The following is a 16,261-nucleotide window of genomic DNA, read 5'->3' as shown; positions in this document are numbered from 1 at the left end:
TTTAGGGTTTTTGTTTTATATTTATTTTCATCCTACTTGTTTTTGTTATAATAAGCAGACAAAAAGACAAATTAGTATTTCAGTAGATATAAATTATTAATTAAATTGGAAAGCGGGGTGTTTAAGTACTCTTCAAACATATTAGTGAGTTGTTTTTGGTGGTAGAGTGATGTTCGCAACAAAACGACGATGAGTATTTAACATATTTTTTTTCTTTTTTCTATCATGCATGATATTACTAACTTATTTTTTATAGTTATTTACTATTATTTTTTATTTATTGTTAATGTTTTTTTTAATTATATTATTAATTACCTGAATTTATTTATTGAATTCTTATTGTACGAAGTTGAGAATTTAAGCCATCTCTGCTATATATACATGGAGAGGTAGGTAATTGTCCTTTGAGGTATCACAATAGTAGCTTACTAAAAATCAATGGAGTTGATTAACGAGGAAAGTGCTGGTGAGCTGCTTCAAGCTCAAACTCATGTGTGGAATCATATATTCAACTTCATAAACTCCATGACTCTGAAATGTGCCGTTCAACTAGGCATACCAGATGTGATCCAAAAACATGGCAAACCCATGACCCTCTCGGAGCTTGTTTCTGCCCTACCGATCCACCCATCAAAAGCTCAATATGTCCACCGCCTTATGCGTATTCTCGTGCACTCCGGTTTCTTTTCCCAGCAAAATCTCAACCAAGAAGCCTATTCCCTTACCCAATCCACTCGTCTGCTTCTCAAGGATAACCCCTTGAGTATGAGACCTCTTTTACTTATGTTGCTCGATCCAGTTCTGACAAAACCCCATGATTGCTTGAGCACTTGGTTCCAAAATGATGAAGCCACCGCATTTAGTGTTGCCCATGAAAGGACACTTTGGGAGTACGCTGGCCAAGATCCAAGGCTCAGCAATCTCTTTAATGAAGCCATGGCTAGTGATAGCATACTGGCTAGCAAGCTGGTTTTAAACCAATGCAAAGGCATCTTTGATGGGGTGGATTCCTTGGTGGATGTCGGGGGAGGCTCAGGAACCATGGCCAAGGGCATCGCAGAAGCATTTCCGCACATGGACTGCACTGTGTTTGATCTCCCGCGTGTGGTTTCTGACTTGCAAGGCAGCAAAAACTTGAAGTATGTTGGAGGGGATATGTTTGAGGCAGTTCCTGCTGCAGATGTAATTTTACTCAAGGTAATTTTTTGCAGTTTCCATGTACTAATTAGCAGTATTGTAAGTTTGCATATGCTTACCTTTCATTAACAAAAACGAATTAACGCAGCACATAAACATGTTGACGAGGGTTATTTAGCACTAAAGAAATTACAAAAGAAAACACAAAAAACAATTAAAAAAAAATACTTGCAAATTTGAATATACGCCTAACATGACAAATTAACTTGTCTTGTTAGCAACCATAATTTAAAAAGAATATTAATATAAAGAAAATATTGGTTAGGGTGGCATGGTCTATTGCACTGAACTGGTCAGACAAAAGACAAGAAATTAAGAAGCAACCATAATTTCTCCACGCACACAAAAAAAAAATCGTTGGTCCTTCAAACCCAAATTATTATTATTATTAACAAATGACTAAAAGGATTCGGTGATTCACGGTAGGCATATGAGGAGAAATACAGTTTATTCTAACCATGTTTTTTTTTCCCTATATTTTTTTACACTTTAATCCTTAATTTTTTTTATTTGATCCTTTAAAATTATTTTGATTTGCAATTGGTTTTGATGATTTATCTTTCATGCTTGTGTGGATGAAACATTGTTCATTCGAAAATTATTGTAATTTTTTTTAAAAAGAGCTTAGTTATTCACTCATTGTTCATTGAACAATGTCTCTCTCTTTGTAATTCCTATGATTTTTTACACTTTAGTACCTCAATTTATTATTTTTCTTATTTGGTCATTTAACATTTTTTTAATTTGCAATTGATCTTGGTGATTTATTTTTCATGCCTGCATATAAGAATCTTGAGGTGTCGGAAAAATATTATGTCACTCGTTGATACCTAGTTTTACAAAATAAAAATAATTTTTTCATTTATTTAAAAGAATTAGATTTTATGGACCGAATTAATTTGAGGTTAGACAATTCAATCCTTTTTTTTTGTTAATATCAGGGAGATTTGTACGGTCAGGGGATGAGTTTATTTTATTTTTTGGGTCATTTTTTTTAATTCAATCCATTCACATTGATTTTATTTAAAACTTGAATTTGTAGTTTGTTTTTCCCCCCTAGATATAGGGTTCTTGCAATGTATTGAGAATCCCGACCCTTGATTTATGATCAGTTGGGAAATACAAAATGAAATTACATTGATGTAAAATAATTAGATTTTGAGGAACCAAAATTCAAACTAAAAAAATATAGTGGACTATAGTGAATAGGCAGGCTAACTACACAATACACACCATCATGTGAAGGAGGCCCATTGCATTCAAGTGGGCATGTGCGAGCTCCTTTGTTGGCCAAAAACAACCTTCCATCTTGTCTTCTAAAGCGTCGCGCCATAGGCTTTCCATTGGGATAATGCATGTTGTATCTAGTTAGCTGATAGGCGTTGACATTGTTTTTTTCTTATCTCCTCTAGTTTTTCTTATCTTCTTGATATTCACGTTGGTCAAATCAAAAATTAAAGGTGGGTCAATTTTAGTTCTTATTATTTTGATTGCTATTTTTATTTTAGATCCTGTCTTAAAATTAATTTTTTTTTAATTTTATCCTTTAACATATAATTGATTCAAAATTAGGCTTCATGATTTTTTCCGTTAGGTTTATACTAGCCTCATAACCCGGATCACGAGTTTGAAAGATTAACCTGAATTGATATCGGTCCTTCTTTTATATCTATTTTTTACATTAATTTTTTTTTCAATTTCATTCTTTATAGTTGGTTTCATGATCTTTTAAATATTATTGTATTATTTATTTAAAAATTATTTTATTTTAAGTATAAATAAAAAAATAAATAGAAAAGAAACAAAAAGTTAATGGGCAACGAGAATGAAGCCTAGGTGCGACTAGGCTTTGAAGGGATAAACCATGCATTCTAATGTTTGGCCTTTCAAGATATAGGCCTGACACTCTTTAGGCTTGGAAGGCTAACCCTGCATGCCTATCTAGAAAAATGATCCATTGTCCATTGTAACACTTTCTAGCTACATAGTAATAAAAAAAATCAGATTTGAAGTTTTTGGATCCCTGAAATCTAAATTTAACACATTTTTACCAAAAAAAAATATCTTAAAAACCTCTATAACTTTATTTTCAACACACACTTTAATCAAACTAAGAACCTAAGATTAAACAAACTTTTTGAATTCTGAATTATTTTTTTCAACATGATTAAATGGTCAAATCATTTTCAATGAACTCTTCTCTTCAAAATAAACTCATTAACACTACGATCAATATTTTTTTTTGTGGCCAAAACAGGGTTGACCAAAAACTGTCTCCTTTCCTTTTTGATGGCTCTCTCTCTCATCCCTCAACTGTTAGAGACTGAAATATAATATAAATAAAGTTTTATGATTGAAATGTATATTTTGAAAACAAAAGGGATCAAAATATAAAAATTCTTGCCTCTTGAACAATGTAAATAAAAAGACAACTCTTTTTTTTTTTGTCTTTATTCTTTTAATTTTTTTAACAGTAACTTATAATTCTATTTTGTAATAGCTTTTTGTGATGTAATGCAAGAATAAACTCTGTTTTTTATATATATATATATATATATATATATATATATATAAAATCATGATAACATAATTAAGGATGGAAAAAAAAGAAGAAATTAATAAAGTGCAATGACCAAAGCACAAAAACTACATATGAACCTAAAAAAGTAAAAATAGTTATGAACAATGACGTGAGCAATTTAATGAGTCTTGATGAACAATGCATGTATTGTCAAACCTGAATAGTTTTTTTAGTTTATTTTGTAACTATAGTATGTCTTTAATCATGGAAAATGATGAACAGTGGACACTGCATGACTGGAGTGATGAAGACTGCGTGAAAATACTAAAGCAATGCAAACATGCAATTATGAGTAAGGGCCAGCAGAAAGCTGGGAAGGTGATAATCATAGACATAGTGAGAGAGAGCCAAAATGGCGAGGAGTCAAATGAAACGCAGCTGCTTTGGGATCTAGAAATGATGGTGACTGTTACTGGCCTAGAAAGGAATGAAATGGAGTGGGCTAAGCTCTTCTTTGATGCAGGTTTCGTCAGCTATAAGATACATAACGTGCTTGGCACAAGAGCTCTCATTGAGCTTCATCCTTGATAAGCTCTTATTTGGTCTTCTCCTCTTTTTCTTTTTTTTTCTTAAAATGATTATTTTGATCATTCATGATATCAGGTATGGATTTTATACCTTGTGTACTAAAGTTTAGCCATATATGAATTCCACGGAGTTTCGTATGAAAAACAATTGTATGAAGTTCTATCTGGTGCAAATAAATCTGTTTTATTAATTTCCTGGGATTTATAGCAACCCTTTGTCTTGCCAACTGCTCGTGACTTAATAATCCCTAAAGGTTGTTCTAGTGGAGAGACATTGGAGGATGAAGGAGTGTCAATGGCATCAAATTCAACACAAGATGGTAGAAACTCCAACAAAAATGGTAGATGCAGATATCTTGGTTTCAAATCAAATCAGATAACCTTGGCGGACCTAAGATGCGTAGCAATATTGCCCACGGATAGATTTCATGCAATCTATTACTATGTTTTTATTTATATAGAAGTTCTCTAGTTTAATATTACTGCCAAGTGTTCACATTTTTGTGAATATGTACGGGTGAACTTAATTAACTAAAAGAATTTGCGATTTGAATTATAAGACATTGATAATTATAAGATATTAACTAAAACGACACAAATAAAACAATTCAAATTAAATCGGGTTAATTCACAAAACTTATGATCATGTTTAAGAAATCAAAATAACATTATAAAAAATAAACTGTAAAAATAACTCGAGTCAATTTAGGTTAATTTGTCATACTTGTGACCTTGATCTATAAAACTAAGATAATCTCATAGAAAATAAATCAAAATAAATTATGAAGTTCAATTCTCAATGAATCAATTGATGAATGATAAAATTGAAAAAACAATCAATATAAAAAAGGACACAATAAAACAAACCAAGTTTACCCGGGTTAACTTACAAAATCCGTGTCATGAGATTAAGATAACCTCATAGAAAGTAAGCCGAAATAAATCATAAAGCCAATTCACAATCAACCAAATTTTAAAAGATTAAATAAAAAATGTCAATTCAAAAAAAAAAAAACTTGAATCAACTGGGTTAACCTGTCAAACTAGTGACACAAATCATGAGATTGGAATGACTTTATAAAAAGTTAACCATAACAAATTAAGAAACTCAATTTCTAATAATCTAAATATTTAATGATGAAATTAAAAAATATTTAAATAAAAAAAAAATTATTATATTAAATAGTGTTTTATTACGTGATTCACACAAAAAGACACAATTTCTTTTTGTTTTTAGTTAATAAATATACTCTCTCTAATCTCTAGCATTGAAATTCTACCTCTGCAATTCCTTATATCTAAAAAGAATTTTAATGAAAAGAATGAAATCACACAATTCATCCCTTTTTGTGTTTATTTGTCAAGCTATGGTTGAAAATACCATTTTAGTATAAAATATATAAAAAGAAATCTTCTGGCCAAATACGGTAGGTGGGTCAACAAAAGTTGTTGATCCTCTGATTTATTACTTTACATGGCCGAGTTGGGATATGATGGCATTTTTACCCTATTAGGATTGTGATATATTAACAGTGGGGTTTCGTATATAGCAATGATTATTTTTAAAAATAATTTTTATTTAAAAATATATTAAAATAATTTTTTTAAGTTATAAAATTTATTTTAGACATACATTAAAACAATTTAAAAATACTATAAAAATAATTTTAAATAAAAAAATCTAAATTAATTTTTTAACAAACAACATTTTAACCATAATACTAAAAACGTTCTAAAACATTCATATGAATTTAAATATGTATATATATAAAAATAAGCTGAAATTATCTCTTCTTTTTTTTTAAGCTCTAAGAAGATCATATGAATTTAAATATGCAATTTTAGCGCGGTTCTGAAAATATTTGCACATGTTATTCCCAAATAAAGATGACAAACCTCCATAATTCTCAAATTTCTAACCACCAAACCATGGACCACCCGTTCCAGCGCAAGAACCCGAACCCGCCACCACGAGCCTCGGCGCACAGGAAGCTCGTCCTGCTGACGAGGATGGGGGTTCAGCAAACGCTGCCCCACCAACATCAGACCAAGTGAAAGAATCATTGAGAGCCTTCTTGAATCAGTTTAGGAAGAGAAAAGTCAATGATTCTTTCTTGAACAATGCCGCGCGGGACCTCGACCTGGAACGACTTCTTACAAGTTCCAAAGGTTACCCACTATTAGTTAACCTTTGGAACGTTAGCGGGCATCATGGGCAGCTAAGATGATAATTTTTATATTCTATTTGTTTTATATTTTAAAATGAAAAACCTAATCCCAATCCACTCCTGAAACGTTAGCTAGACACCCAGGAAAAAAAAAAGGATCAAGTTGCTATGTTTAATCTGATAATTCACGGACAACATTATGAGAGAAGTCAAATTATATTAACTTAACAAGCAAAAGCAACGACTTCTTACAAGTTCCAAAGGTTACCCACTAAAATTCATATGACAACAATATTCGAGGTCCCGCGCGGCATTGTTCAAGAAAGAATCATTGACTTTTCTCTTCCATAATTTTATTTATGTTATGATGACAAAAGTTATGCTTTTCTAGTATGGTATAATTTTTTTCTTTAATTTAAATATTTCAGCTTAAAATAATAATATATATATAAACGTGTCATGAAAACCATGTAGCTGTAATTGTCTTAATTTTGTAAAATATTGTTTAATAATTTAATGTGATTTCGAAGGAGCACTTTATCTATAACAATCTATAAAATAGAAGATGTGAATGTGAGAGCCACATATCAAATTTTTTTATTGGATACAGTTGAGAAATTAAGCCTTCTCCGAGGTTACAGTAAGTTTGATCACTCCTATAAATATGACGAGAAAATAGTATTTTGAGGTATCACAACATTCACTAGCATATGTACTAGCTACTTGAAATCAATGGAGTTGATTAACGAGGAAAGTGCTGGTGAGCTGCTTCAAGCTCAAACTCATGTGTGGAATCATATATTCTGCTTCATAAACTCCATGACTCTGAAATGTGCCGTTCAACTAGGCATACCAGATGTGATCCAAAAACATGGCAAACCCATGACCCTCTCGGAGCTTGTTTCTGCCCTACCGATCCACCCATCAAAAGCTCAGTATGTCCACCGCCTTATGCGTATTCTCGTGCACTCCGGTTTCTTTTCCCAGCAAAATCTTAACCAAGAAGCCTATTCCCTTACCCAATCCACTCGTCTCCTACTCAAGGACAATCCCTGGAGTATGAGAACTCTTTTACTTTTTGTGCTAGACCCAGTTCTGACAAAACCGCATGATTGCTTGAGCACTTGGTTCCGAAATGATGAAGCCACCGCATTTAGTATTGCCCATGAAAGTATATTTTGGGAGTACGCTGGCCAAGATTCAAGAATCAACAATCTCTTTAATGATGCCATGGCTAGTGATAGCATACTAGTTAGTAAGGTGGTTGTAAGCAAATGTAAAGGCATCTTTGAGGGGGTGAATTCTTTGGTGGATGTAGGGGGAGGCTTAGGAACTATGGCCAAGGGCATCGCAGAAGCATTTCCGCACATGGACTGCACTGTGTTTGATCTCCCGCGTGTGGTTTCTGACTTGCAAGGCAGCAAAAACTTGAAGTATGTTGGAGGGGATATGTTTGAGGCAGTTCCTCCTGCAGATGTAATTTTACTCAAGGTAATTTTTTGCTGTTTCCATGTACTAATTAGCAGTATTGTAAGTTTGCATATGCTTACCTTTCATTAACAAAAACGAATTAACGCAGCACATAACATGTTGACGAGGGTTATATATTGACACATATATAAACTATTCCATTCCTGACCTCTGCGTACACATGCATATGAAGATTTATATTCAAAGATGGACATCATCTCTAACCCAAAAATCTATACTACGGAGTTTTTATATATATGCATCTTATATTTTCTATTTCCTTTAGGATTTTTTTCCCGTCTTCATTTATTCATGCAGCATATCTTATGGTAAATGACAAACAGTGGATACTGCATGCCTGGAGTGACGAAGACTGCGTGAAAATACTTAAACGATGCAAACAAGCAATTATGAGTGAGGGACAGCAGAAAGCTGGGAAGGTGATAATTATAGATATGGTGAGAGAGAACCTGAATGGAGACGGAGGGTCAATTGAAACGCAGCTGTTTTTTGATCTACAAATGATGGTGGCTGCTACTGGCATGGAGAGAAATGAAAAGGAGTGGGCTAAGCTCTTCTTTGATGCTGGTTTCCTCAATTATAAGATACACCCTGTGCTTGGCACAAGAGCTCTCATTGAGCTTTATCCTTGATAAGATCTTAGTAATGTTTTGCTTTTGTTATGCTTAAGTGTGAAAATTCATGATATTATGGTTTTGTGAAAATTCATGATATTATGGTTTTGTCCAAAATAATATTTATGTGTAAAATAATAAAATTATTGTTGTTGTTGCTGCTACTACTGTTAATGTTGTTATTGTTGTCCTCATCGTCATTATAATAAATTCTTTATCCTTAATGTTTTATTATTCCTCACTTAGTGTAACTAAGATGTTTATAATATATCTTTTAAGATTCCAATAACAATAACAACATCTTATTTAGACTCAATTATTTCTTAATAAAATTGAGTCTAAGCTCTAGATTAGAAGGAAAAACAAAGTTCAAAAAGTGCAGAGATAACTTTAAAAACTAAGGTGAGGAAGAATATATAAAATCAGGATAAACAATGCAAGAAACTCTTCATTTACCCTTTTTTTATAATGGATTTTGGAATTAAAACTGATAAAGAATTAATAATGATGATTATTAGAATTGATTTTCAGCATTATTAACTTTGATTAACCGTCATAAAATCAAAATTATACATTAATGTTTTGGCTTTAAATATTTGATGATTCTGAGTTGAAAAAACTAATACGATTTAAAGAAACTCTTCTTGAAGAAAACTGATTAGATTCATGGGCTGGATTGGACAAAACAATGGACTAGAAAAAATAATTATTTATGAGCCAAAGAGTTATTTTATAATAAACCCAAATTCAAGATCAAAATATGTTAGCAAAAAATAACCCAAAATCAAGACTAAGGACTTGAAACCTAGAACAAGGAGCTCGAGCCATAGCTTAGTTGATTTGATCACGTGTTTATGGGTTAAACCCATACTACTTTGCTAAGACTCATTTATGACTCCTCAACATCCCATTATATAATCTAAAAAAAATATTTTTTTTTCCTTTCTTATGTTGCATAGAGGATGTTTGGTTTTATAAAAACATGTCAACTAATTATTCTTTGAGATCAATTCTCATTCACCCATAACTTATTTTAATAATGTTAATGTTCCATATTAATAAAGTTTTGTTGGAGAATAATTTTTAATAAAATTTTGACCTTAAAAATGAGAGGATTCCACTTTAAATTTGACTTAGGTATGCCTTTCAATCATGTTTTATTAAAAAAAATTTCAACAATCCTCTATATGAATGAAAATTGTCCGGCTAGTATAAAAGACTTGAAAATTTATAGAGAGATACTACATTAGATAAGTTTCTTTTAACTTTGAACATTTCTTAGTGAAAAACTATCAGATTTACTCGATTAAATAGGGAATATGATGTCTTAAATTATTCAACCTTTTGTGTAAATCAAGACAATAATATTCACAGTTTTTTACCTAAATATTTACTTTGGTTCTCATTATTATGTTTATTTTGGCTCTAAACAAATCCTGGATTTATGGATGTTTTTATAGAAATTTGCCTTTATCAAAGTTCTCAAAGAAATGACCACATTTCCCACTTACATAGGCGATATTTCATTAAGAGTATTCATTTATATTCTACTTGGTATACCAATATATAAAAATAAATAAGAGCGCAACTCACCATCTTATTACACTGGAGCTAGCACCTATTTCATCAGAGGAATAAATAAGAAATAATAATTTTTTAATGCTACAAAAAATATCATATGACTTAGTTTTCTATTTGAACCTAGATTTTGGGATTTCTAATCAACTAGTTATGGTCACCATCATTACACTCTTTTATCTTTAAAGTTTTTAAACCTATTCCCTTTGATGAATTATACATAAGATCTATCAATAAATCTTTGGTCAATGGATTTGTAATATTTTACTTTGGATTTCCATAGTCAATGAAAATAATTTCATTTGAGAACAAGTATTTAATGTCTTTATATCTATGATGTATATGTCTAGATTGAGCATTATCTATTGCTTTCAACTCAAGACTAGTCGCAATGGACATAAATTATTGGCACTGATTTTGGCCAACATAGAATATCCTCTAAGCAATTTCAAAGCCTCTCGACTATCTGTCCACCTTTATCAAGAGAAATAAACTTTGATTCCATCATGTATACTATGATACAATTTTTCTTAGATGATTTTTATGACACAATTACTCCACTAAGTGTGAAGACATATCCGCTAATGGATTTTGAATCCTTAGTGTTAGATATCTAATATGCATCACTATACCCTTCTAGTACTGTTGGGTAACCAACATAATATTGTCCGTAGTCTAATGTGTACCCGAAATATTTGAGTACCTTTTCTATTGCTTTCAAATGTTCCATAATCAGATTATTGGTAAATTTTCTTTTAAAAAAAGTCATTAGTTGGTTGCTCGTTGTTGTGTTATATGTGCCATTGGTGAAAATATCGATAGTTAAATACTAGAAAATAACCATTAGCTAGAAAAGTGATGTTCAAACTAGATAGATATTGTTATCCATTTTAGGTCCCTACATAGAAAAGAGAATTTTTTTTTTTTGAAGAAAACCAAAAAAATATATAGCAATGAGAAGAAGACACAAGGGTGCCCAGAAAATAGCCAAAGATTGGTTGAGAGAGTTCAAAAATACAAAGATTATAATTTGACATCATATTTTTGACAGATGAAGGCCCTATTGAAAAAAAAAATTAATTTGAGGAAGAAAAGTCTGAAATAGATTTGGTTGAAAGATTAATTGAGTTTATGAAGGGTTTGATTGCAAGAAAAATTGATTTTTAAATATATTTAGGCTTTAACTGGAAGAAATTAAAGTTTAGGGTCGAATTACAATTTTTAAGAGTTAATTTGGTCAAATCAAGGGCTTAATTGCATAAATATTAAAGTTTGATGGGCAATTAGGGACTTGATTGGAGAAATTTAAAACCAAGGACTAAACTAGAAGGGGCTGAAATGGACCGAATCTAGGGCCAAAATTGGAAGTTTGTTGATCAATCGAGGGTCAAATTGCACAAATTCAAAATCAATGATCAAAGTGAAAAAGACGGTCAACTTTAGGGTTGACATTTTAATTTGACACAAATGCATTTGAATTGATTCTTAAAATCAAAATCTCAATTGAGGGCTTGATTGAAAAAATTAAAAATTAAGGACTGATTTGGAAACAAAAACTTTTTGGCGTTATTTTCTTTTAAATGAAACGACACTTTGACAGACCCAAATTACTTGGGTCTGTTGGTGCCAAACCCAAATTCCTTGGGTATGGTATCCCCTGTCAGACCCAATTAACATGGGTTTGGTGTCCCTGCGAGACCCATGACGTTCCAAACCCAAGGCGCTGGGGTTTGGTAGTCATGCCTGACCCGAGCACCTGAGGTGTGGTTGCTTTGCCAAACCCGAGCGCCTAGGGTTTGGTAGACATGCATAGCCCCAGTGCTAGGTGTTTGACAGCCATGCCATTCTCTAGTGCCTGAGTTTGACAACCATGTTTATTTTTCTTGAAATGACAAAATAAAACCCCAACCCAAATGTTAAAATTTTGAGCCTTGAAAGGCAAATCAGTATCTATATTGCACTCCAAAAAACATGAATGAACCATTCTTCCAAATTCCAAATGTATTCCATAGAAAAGATAACCCCACCCCCAACTGCATGTTTAGCAAGTTTATTTGGCAATGACAATTATATCATTATACTGCTTCAATCCACAATGATCTATATCTTGATGAACATTAAAAGGATAAACAACAAAACATTGATATTATTTAGTATATCATATAATGATGTGATTAATAGTAAAAACACAATTTCTTTGTATTTAGTTAATAAATATACTCTTTCTAATCTCTCGCATTGAAATTCTACCTCTGCAATTTCTTAGATCTATAAAGAATTTTAATGAAAAGAATGAGGTGCCGTGGAAAATCACACAATTCATCCCTTTTTGTGTTTATTTGTCAAGCTATGGTTGAAAATACTATTTTAGTATAAAAAATATAAAAAGAAATCTTCTGGCCAAATACGGTAGGTGGGTGAACAAAAGTTGTTGATCCTGTGATTTATTGCTATTCATGGCCAAGTTGGGAAATAATGGCATTTTTACCCTAATTGTGATATATTGTTATTACGATAATAATTATATTTTAAAATATTTTTTATTTAAAAATATATTAAAATAATTTTTTATATTTTAAAATTTATTTTTAACTCATATTCAAATGATATAAAAATACTATAAAAAAAATTTTAAGTAAAAAAAATTTAAATTAAAAACTTGACAAATAACATTTTAACTACAATACCAAAACACTTTAAAACATCCACTATCAATTTGATAAATGATAAATCTTGTACTTGAATTATCATGTTTTTAACAAATACTAACTGTTTTTAAATATAGTATTTTTAACTGAAATTCTTTATAGATGCCAATGACAATTTAATTCACTTTTGCAAATAGTTTAAAAATTCTTTGAAGTAAAAATGTAGGTTTTTTTCTTAAGAAAACAAATTCAATAAATTATATATATATATATAAGCTGAAATTATCTCAATTATTTTTGAAGCTCTAAGAAGATCATATGAATTTAAATATGTAATTTTAGTGCGGTTCTGAAAATATTTGCACATGTTATTCCCAAATAAAGATGACAAACCTCCATAATTCTCAAATTTCTAGCCACCAAACCATGTACCACGAATGATTGAACACAACAGGATAGTTGTAACTTATAATTCAATAAAATGTATGCTAGTGTTTGCCCTTTCAAAATATAGGCTTGACACTCTTAGTCTTGGAAGGCTAGCCCTGCATGCCTAGTATTTTTTTTTTTTATAAATGTGAACAACGTATTGTTTGTCTAGAAAAATAACATATCATCCATTGTAATTCTTTCCAGCTACCTCTAGCTAGTAATCAAAAGGATCCCTAAAATCTAAATTTAACATATTTTTACAAAAACAAAATCTTAAAAATCTCTATAAATCAATTTTCAAAACACACACACTTTAATCAAACTAAGGACCCAAAATCAAACAAACTTTTTCAATTTTGAACGATTTTTGTGTGGCTAGAACATGATTAACCAAAAACTCTCTCTCCTTTCCTTTTTTAAGGCGCTCTCTCTCATCCCTTAACATTTTGGGACTTAAATATAATATAAATAAAGTTTTATGATTGAAATGTATATTTTGAAAACAAAAGGGATCAAAATGTAGAAATTCTTGCCTCTTGAACAATGTATATGAAAAGACAACTCTTTTTTTTTTTGTCCTTGTTCTTTTAAAAAAATTTAGAAGTAATAATTCTATTTTATAATAGTGATTTGTAATGTAATGCAAGAATAAACTCTCTTAGTGTATATGTGAGAGCATGCATAAAAAAACACATTTCAACATATAAAACAATGATGGATGAAAAAACAAAAGAAATTAATAAAGCAATGCTCAAAAACTACATGGACCTAAAAAAGTAAAAATAGTTATGAACAATGAGGTGAGCAATTTAATTAGTCTCGATGAACAATGCATGGTCAAACCTGAATAGTTTATGCGTTTCAAAAACGTTTTTGAAAAAATTTTAATTTTTTTTTTTACTTCAAATTAATATATTTTTGATATTTTTATATTATTTTGATGCACTGATATAAAAAATAATTTTAAAAAATAAAATAAAAATTATTTTAATACATTTATAAATAAAAAACATTTTAAAAATTAATCATAACTACACTCTCAAACAAACAAACAAACAAACAGCCGTGACAGCGATGAGTCAAATGGAACGCAACTGCTTTGGGATCTAGAAATGATGGTGACTGTTACTGGCCTAGATAGAAATGAAATGGAGTGGGCTAAGCTCTTCTTTGATGCAGGTTTCGTCAGCTATAAGATACATAACGTGCTTGGCACAAGAGCTCTCGTTGAGCTTCATCCTTGACAAGCTATCATTTGGTCTTCTCTTTTATTTTATTTTTTATTTTTTTCATAAAATGATTATTTTGATCATTCATGATATTAGTTATGGATTTTATACCTTGTGTGCCAAAGTTTAGCCATATATGAATTCCACGGAGTTTCATATGAAATAAGATTGGATGTAGTTCTATCTTGTGCAAATAAATCTGTTTTATTAATTTCCTGGGATTTATAACAGCCCTTTGTCTTGCTAACTGCTCGTGACTTAATCCCTAAATGTTGTTCTAGAGGAGAGACATTGGAGGATGAAGGAGTTTCAATGGCAACAAATTCAACACAAGATGATATATAGTTTAACAAGATAAGGAAACTCCAACATAAATGGTAGATGCAGATATCTTGGTTTCAAATCAAATCTATCTGATGCAATCTGATAGATTTCATGCAATCTGTTAGTATGATTTTATGTTTAAATAGAATTCCTCTAGTTTAATATTACTGCCAAGTGTTCACATTTAAAAAAAAAAAACCCGAGTTAACTTATCAAAACCATGACTTAAAAAATAAATCAGATAAATTATAAAGTCTAATTCTTAATTAATTCAACGTTGCAGGATATAATTGAAAAAAAAATAATTTTAAAAAAGACAACACGAATAAAAGGAAAGAAAGCTTGGGGAGCATGTCTTTATATCATGTAATATCATAGACTAAAAAAACTAAACACATCATGGCCAACTATCTCCTCTCCAGCGAGCAGAAAAGAAAAAAAGGTGACCCAGAACCTGCCAAAAGATTACCTCAAGTAAAAGAGAACTTTCCTCATGTTTTTACTTTATCCTCTGGGCAAACTATGTTTAGGAGCAAAGCTCCTATACAGAATTCTAAAACAGGGAGACACTCGAACAAAGGACTGGAGGGATAATGAAGACCTTCATGGCTCACAATTCCTCATGAATAAGAGGAGAAGAAAGGAACCCGCAACTCTAACATAAACCCTCATTTTAACTCACAGCCATGAAAGAAAAGGTGGTCAAACAACTTTGTTGCTAAGATGGAAAACGAATGTCCAAAACAAAAGCAGAAATAGATTTTTGAAAAGAACAAAGACCAAACAACAACTTTAAATATGTCAAGGAAAAAGAAAGCTGAGACTTATACCTGCAGATCCTGCTCGTTTTGAATGCAAAAGATGAGATATAAACCGATGGAAAGTATCTGCCCTTTTGCCTCTGATAATTAAAGAAAGCCTTTCTCTTTTGTCGTTAGGAGCTTTTTCAAAACCTTTTAGAGTTTTGTAAATTCCTTTTCGGCAAGGTAGGATAGACTGAAGTTAATCTCCTCTCTCGTTCTCCTTATTTTTCTATTTTTCTACTCTTAGCCTTCTTCTTGTTCTCTGTGCTTTCTCTCTCTCCTTTCCTCTCTGTTTTCTATTTTTCTCTCTGTTTTCTTTTTCTCCCCTGCCAAAACTTGGAGACCACTCTAACATCCTTTCATTTCAACCGTATGTGCTAGGGATAAATCCCAGCCCTTAAGGTTCCTCTCTTTGTCTTCTTTCAAAGCTAGCACAGTGAGATACAAAACCGTTTCCCTTGCTAATATCGTGAATTGCAGCTGAAAACCGGGCATGAAAAGGGGTGATACTTGTACAGACCGAGCTGACCCGAGGATGCAAGGACAAGAGAATAAAAAAAAACTAGCAGGAAAGGTTGCAAAGAAGGGAAAGAATTGCGGACGAGAAGAGGCATTGTTCAAAACATGGAAATGAACAATACCATACTAATTATAAATCCAGGATGGGGC

At 31.4% G+C, this 16,261-nt stretch overlaps 2 protein-coding genes and 1 long non-coding RNA gene across 4 annotated transcripts in view; all 3 read left to right on the top strand.

Moving 5' to 3' along the window:
* The window catches only part of LOC18104550 (uncharacterized), a 64,706-nt gene that overhangs the window by 21,967 nt on the left and 26,478 nt on the right, over positions 1-16,261 (top strand). The window lies entirely within an intron of this gene.
* On the top strand, positions 332-14,684 carry LOC112323868 (trans-resveratrol di-O-methyltransferase). 2 transcript variants are annotated; one of them, XR_008057085.1, is made up of 3 exons: positions 332-1,197; positions 4,001-4,396; positions 14,577-14,684. XR_008057085.1 is itself a non-coding variant. In XM_024583677.2 (2 exons), exons 1-2 carry the CDS (start codon positions 439-441, stop codon positions 4,304-4,306), a joined length of 1,065 nt encoding a protein of 354 aa, XP_024439445.1. In that variant the 5' UTR covers positions 332-438; the 3' UTR covers positions 4,307-4,496. The 2 variants fall into 2 exon arrangements, 1 of the variants encoding a protein (XP_024439445.1); XM_024583677.2 differs by lacking the exon at positions 14,577-14,684 and having other exon boundaries at positions 4,001-4,496.
* On the top strand, positions 7,206-8,807 carry LOC18104547 (trans-resveratrol di-O-methyltransferase). The gene is made up of 2 exons (XM_006376330.3): positions 7,206-7,964; positions 8,288-8,807. Exons 1-2 carry the CDS (start codon positions 7,206-7,208, stop codon positions 8,594-8,596), a joined length of 1,068 nt encoding a protein of 355 aa, XP_006376392.2. The 3' UTR covers positions 8,597-8,807.

This window comes from Populus trichocarpa, chromosome 13 (assembly GCF_000002775.5).
Source record: "Populus trichocarpa isolate Nisqually-1 chromosome 13, P.trichocarpa_v4.1, whole genome shotgun sequence".
Taxonomy (NCBI): domain Eukaryota; kingdom Viridiplantae; phylum Streptophyta; class Magnoliopsida; order Malpighiales; family Salicaceae; genus Populus; species Populus trichocarpa.
The sequence above is the reverse complement of the archived record's forward strand: the minus strand, read 5'-3'. Positions and strand labels throughout refer to the sequence as shown.